Source organism: Triticum aestivum, chromosome 5A (assembly GCF_018294505.1).
Source record: "Triticum aestivum cultivar Chinese Spring chromosome 5A, IWGSC CS RefSeq v2.1, whole genome shotgun sequence".
NCBI classification, from domain to species: domain Eukaryota; kingdom Viridiplantae; phylum Streptophyta; class Magnoliopsida; order Poales; family Poaceae; genus Triticum; species Triticum aestivum.
In genome coordinates this window covers 472,925,593-472,931,837 of record NC_057806.1, presented here as the reverse complement: position 1 = coordinate 472,931,837, position 6,245 = coordinate 472,925,593, and the positions used below count along the sequence as shown (strand labels likewise).

The window sequence follows — 6,245 nt, the reverse complement described above, 5'->3', positions numbered from 1 at the left end:
CGGGAGGGAAAATAAAAGGCCTCGTCCCTTTATAAAGAGGGTGGATATCGAGCGTCCTCCCCGTGTCCGTTTGGACTTGCCTATGATCTAGGAGTCCTAGAAGCGGTTGGGTTACCCATGCCCGCATTGATGAGGATCCTGGAATAAGGGGACACGATCTCTGCTTTAACAAGATGTGCCAAGGAAACCGCCTCGCATAACGCGCTAAGATGGGACAGTAAAACGGTTCGAATAAAAGCTTGGCCGTGGTGTGATGTCACACTACGGAATACGTCAGTAGATTAGATTTGTGTAAATATTATTCTCTCTATCGCAATATGTGGAAACTTATTTTGCAGAGCCGGACACTATTTTTGTGTTCAAAATCTTCTATGAAGTACTTGGAGGAGGAACCCGCCTTGCAATGCCGAAGACAATCTGCGCGCCGGACTCGTCGTCATTGAAGCCTGGTTCAGGGGCTACTGAGGGAGTCCTGGATTAGGGGGTGTTCGGATAGCCGAACTATACCTTCAGCCGGACTCCTGGACTATGAAGATACAAGATTGAAGACTCCGTCCCGTGTCCGGAAGGGACTTTCCTTGGCGTGGAAGGCAAGCTTGGCGATACGGATGTTCAGATCTCCTACCATTGTAACCGACTCTATGTAACCCTAACCCTATCCGGTGTCTATATAAACCGGAGGGTTTTAGTCCGTAGGACAACATACACATCAACAATCATACCATAGGCTAGCTTCTAGGGTTTAGCCTCTCTGATCTCGTGGTAGATCTACTCTTGTACTACCCATATCATCAATATTAATCAAGCAGGACGTAGGGTTTTACCTCCATCGAGAGGGCCCGAACCTGGGTAAAACTTCGTGTCCCTTGCCTCCTGTTACCATCCGGCCTAGACGCACAGTTCGGGACCCCCTACCCGAGATCCGCCGGTTTTGACACCGACACATTCGATTACGGAGATTCGTGATACGTCTCCAACGTATCTATAATTTTTGATTGCTCCATGCTATATTATCTTCTGTTTTGGATGTTTATGGGCTTTATTACACACTTTTATATTATTTTTGGGACTAACCTATTAACCCAGAGCCCAGTGCCAGTTTCTGTTTTTTCCTTGTTTTAGAGTATCGCAGAAAAGGAAAATCAAACGGAGTCCAATTGACCTGAAACTTCGCGGAACTTATTTTTGGAAGGAAAGCAACCCGGGAGACTTGGAGTCCACGTCAAGGAAGCTTCGAGGAAGCCACGAGGTAGGGGGGCGCGCCCACCCCCCGTGGTCGCGCCCTCCACCCTCATGTGCCCCTTGTGGCTCCCCTGACGTACTTCTTCCGCCTATATATCTCCATATAAACTAAAACGATCGGGGAACACAATAGATCGAGAGTTCCGCCGCCAGAAGTCTCCGTAGCCACCAAAAGCCAATCTAGACCCATTCCGGCACCCTGCCGGAGGGGGAATGCCTCTCCGGTGGCTATCTTCATCATCCCGGTGCTCTCCATGATGAGGAGGGAGTAGTTTTCCCTCGGGGCTGAGGGTATGTACCAGTAGCTATCTGTTTGATCTCTCTCTCGTGTTCTTGAGGTGATACGATCTTGATGTATCGCGAGCTTTGCTATTATATTTGGATTCTATGATGTTTCTTCCCCCTCTACTCTCTTGTAATGGATTGGGTTTTCCCCTTGAAGTAATCTTATCGGATTGAGTCTTTAAAGTTTTGAGAACACTTGATGTATGTCTTGCCGTGCGTATCTGTGGTGACAATGGGATATCACGTGATTCACTTGATGTATGTTTTGGTGATCAACTTGCGGGTTCCGCCCATGAACCTATGCATAGGGGTTGGCACACGTTTTCGTCGTGATTCTCCGGTAGAAACTTTGGGGCACTCTTTGAGGTCCTATGTGTTGGTTGAATAGATGAATCTGAGATTGTGTGATGCATATCGTATAATCATACCCACGGATACTTGAGGTGACATTGGAGTATCTAGGTGACATTAGGGTTTTGGTTGATTTGTGTCTTAAGGTGTTATTCTAGTACGAACTCTAGAGCTGTTTGTGACACTTATAGGAATAGCCCAACGGATTGATTGGAAAGAATAACTTTGAGGTGGTTTCGTACCCTACCATAATCTCTTCGTTCGTTCTCCGCTATTAGTGACTTTGGAGTGACTCTTTGTTGCATGTTGAGGGATAGTTATGTGATCCAATTATGCTATTATTGTTGAGGGAACTTGCACTAGTGAAAGTATGAACCCTAGGCCTTGTTTCAATGCATTGCAATACCGTTTACGCTAACTTTTATTATTAGTTACCTTGCTGTTTTTATATTTTCAGATTACAAATACCTTTATCTACCATCTATATACCACTTGTATCACCATCTCTTCGCCGAACTAGTGCCCCTATACAATTTACCATTGTATTGGGTGTGTTGGGGACATAAGAGACTCTTTGTTATTTGGTTGCAGGGTTGTTTGAGAGAGACTATCTTCATCCTACGCCTCCTACGGATTGATAAACCTTAGGTCATCCACTTGAGGGAAATTTGCCACTGTCCTACAAACCTCTGCACTTGGAGGCCCAACAACGTCTACAAGAAGAAGGTTGTGTAGTAGACATCAATTCGGCACAGAGGCTAGGAGGCGCACGGTGGGGCGATCTCACCGGCCGTCGTGGAGCACGGTGGCGCATCTCCCTGGCTTGGCGGTGGTTGTGGATGGGACGATGCAATAAGAAGGTATTCCCTCCGGTCCTTTTTACTCTGCATATAAGAATTGTCTAAAGTCAAATTTCGTAAAGTTTGACCATATTTATATGAAAAAATATCAACATATACCATGTTAAAGTTATACAGTATGAAACTTTAAGTCATGACGCATCTGCTGGTATTGATTTCATGTTGTTAATGTTGGTGTTTTTTCTTTTGTAAAGTTGGTCAAACTTTACGAGGCTTGACTTCAGACAAGTATTATATGTGAACTAAAAAGGACCGGAGGGAGTAGATGAGTTGGGTGTTGTGCAACATGCCCTATGTTGCGCTTGCTTATTTCTGCAACATTTCCAATGTTGCAAAAAACACTAGTGCGGTGTGAAGGGTGCTGTGCGCCGCATGATGAAGCGTTGATTGAACGGTTGCGGAGACACTCGATGCATACAAATGATCCGCCGGTTGACAGAAAACATTTCCTTATATCGATTCTTGTGTGGCACAATTTTTCATTTTAATTTCCTGGACGGAGCCCACTAGTCAGAGACATATAGTAGGTGAGAGAGTCCTGGACTAAGGGGTCCTCGGATGTCCGGCCTGTTAGCCATGGGCCGGACTGATGGGATGTGCAGATACGAAGACCGAAGACTACACACGTGTCCGGATGGGACTCTCCTTGACGTGGAAGGCAAGCTTGGCGACTAAATATGTAGATTCCTTTCTTTGTAACCGACCTTGTGTAACCCTAGATCCTCCCGGTGTCTATATAAACCGGAGGACTTAGTCCGGAGGATATACATTATCATAGCCATACAAGTTAGACCTCTATAGTTTAGCCATTACGATCTCGTGGTAGATCAACTCTTGTAATACTCATATTCATCAAGATCAATCAAGCAGGATGTAGGGTATTACCTCCATAGAGAGGGCCCGAACCTGGGTAAAACATTGTGTCCCCTATCTCCTGTTACCATCGACCTAAGACGCACAGTTCGGGACCCCCTACCCGAGATCCGCCGGTTTTGACACCGTTAGTAGGCAAATAATTTTGTTTCGTATTTATAAGTGGGACTTGTGCCATGTCAGCCATATACGATGTCAAGTCGGCGCACTTTACGTATACAAATGAGATTAGCATTATATTTGCACATTAATGCCAAGTTTTAGAATGAGATCGGTTTTAAGTTCACACACTAAATTGAACATCCATCCGTGACAAGTTCAAGGACCTGTATTTACCTCTTTTATATGTCTAGCATTGCTCTTTTGCCAAGACGAGCTGAGTTCGTTAGTCGGTTGCCAAGTGTTTTGGGCAGCCCACGAAAACGAAGGTGGTTGTTGGATTGCATGCACTGTGTGCTCCCACGTAGTAGTACCAAGCTGGTCCCGTCAGGCCATGGCCCCTTGGGCGTTCTGGCAGATCGTGTGGTCTCGAATCATCCGTGTCCCTGTCCGATCGGTCTCGTGAACGGCCTGTGGAGCTCACGGTCGTGGCCCTTTTGCCTCCGCTCCCGCCCCCGCCCGACCGCACGCTGCAGCTACCCCCTGCAAAACCAGCGAGAATGTCGGCGTATCCTTTATATGCCGGTGCCCACGCACCAGTAGTAGTAATAGCGTAGCAAAGGAAAACGTACGGACCCTGCCTCAGTCGATCAAGCTCGCCAGCTCCGGCGGCCGTCGAGCTCGCGTCCTATGGGTTCGGAGCAGAAGCCGCACGTGGTGTTCGTGCCGTTCCCGGCGCACGGCCACGTCGCGCCGCACACGCAGCTCGCGCGCGTCCTCCACGCCCGCGGCTTCCGCGTCACGCTCGTCCACACCGAGCTGCACCACCGCCGCCTCCTGCTCGCCAAGGGCGCCGACGCGTCCGCGGCCGCCGCGCCGTGGCTCGGCGTCGAGGTCATTCCCGACGGGCTGTCGCTGGAGTCGCCGCCGCGGACGCTGGAGGCGCACCATGACGCGCTGGAGCAGAACTGCCTCGAGCCGTTCAAGGAGCTGCTGCGCGCGATGGCGCGCAGGCCAGGCGCGCCCCCCGTGAGCTGCGTCGTGGTGGACGCGCCCATGTCGTTCGCTTCCATGGCGGCACGGGACGTCGGCGTCCCCGACGTGACGTTCTTCACGGCGTCCGCGGCCGGGCTCATGGGGTACATGCAGTTCGAGGAGCTGGTGAAGAGGGGCCTCGTCCCGCTGAAGGGAGCCGGGTACAAGACGGACGGCAGCCTCGACGCCCCGCTGGACTGGGTGCCCGGGATGAAGGGCATGCGGCTCAGGGACATGCCGACCTTCTGCCACACCACGGACGCCGACAGCGCGCTGATGCGCATCCACCTCCACCAGATGCGCGTCGTCGCCGGGTCCAAGGCCGTCGTCATCAACACGTTCCACGACATGGAGAAGGACGTCGTGGACGCGCTCGCGGCCTTCCTCCCGCCCGTCTACACCGTCGGCCCTCTCTCCAGCATCGTATCGTCGCTCCCGGCGGGAGGCGGCGACCCCTCGAGCTCCACGGACACGCCGAGCCTCTTTCAGGAGGACACGGAGTGCATGGCGTGGCTGGACGGGAAAGAGGCCCGCTCCGTCGTGTACGTGAGCTACGGGAGCCACGCCGCCGCGGGCGCCGACAAGATAAAGGAGTTCGCGTCCGGGCTAGCGAGGTGCGGCTCTCCCTACCTGTGGGTTCTGCGGTCCGACCTGGCGGCCGGCGTTGAGGTCGGGGAGAACGGGCTCGTCGTGCCTTGGTGCGCCCAGGAGGCGGTCCTTGCCCACCCAGCTGTAGGGCTTTTTGTTACCCACTGTGGGTGGAACTCGATCTTGGAGACCGTGATCGGAGGGGTGCCGGTGCTCGGTTGGCCGATGGTATCCGAGCAGACGACCAACTGCCGGCAGGTAAGCACGGCGTGGAACATCGGAGCGGAGCTGCCGCAGGAGGCGAGGGGCGATGAGATAGCCGCACTGGTGAGGGAGATGATGGCCGGGAGGAAGGGGATGGAGGCGAGGGAGAAGACGTTGGAGTGGAAGAGGCTCGCTGAAGATGCTACCAAAGAAGGGGGTTCGTCCTCTGCTAACCTTGATAGGTTCGTTGAGGATGTGCTGCTCAAGGGGTTATGATTTTTATTTTATTTGTTTATAAGTTCATTCTATCAGTTCGTTTTGTACCTAATAAGTGAACTAGCACAAGTCAGTAGCATGAACTACTGATGAATGAGCTTCTAATTTATCTGCAACTGTAAGAGAAATTGAGCTTCATGTTTTCACTTGCACATATATAAATGCTGAATAAGCTGGTAAGGAAGCCTGTTGGCTAATGGGGTTGATCGTGCGTCTAACAATGGATTAATTCTCTAATCAAAGAAACCCTACCGTGCCAAGATCAACTGTAATATACTTCGAGCAGTCATGTGGTCTGAAGATCAACTTTCACAAGAGTGAACTTCTGCTTTGGAAAGGCCAAAAAATGAGAATCAGTACAAACAACTATTTGGTTCTGAGACTGACTCTTTTCCTTTTAGACACCTTCTATTCCAATGCATTTTCGTAAAC

At 50.8% G+C, this 6,245-nt stretch overlaps 1 protein-coding gene across 1 annotated transcript; it reads left to right on the top strand.

Moving 5' to 3' along the window:
• The first annotated feature begins 4,302 nt into the window (after window positions 1-4,302).
• Window positions 4,303-5,993, top strand: LOC123104112 (cyanohydrin beta-glucosyltransferase). The gene has a single exon (XM_044525845.1). The coding sequence runs from the start codon at window positions 4,401-4,403 to the stop codon at window positions 5,811-5,813; it is 1,413 nt and encodes a 470-aa protein (XP_044381780.1). The 5' UTR covers window positions 4,303-4,400; the 3' UTR covers window positions 5,814-5,993.
• The last annotated feature ends 252 nt before the right edge of the window (window positions 5,994-6,245 follow it).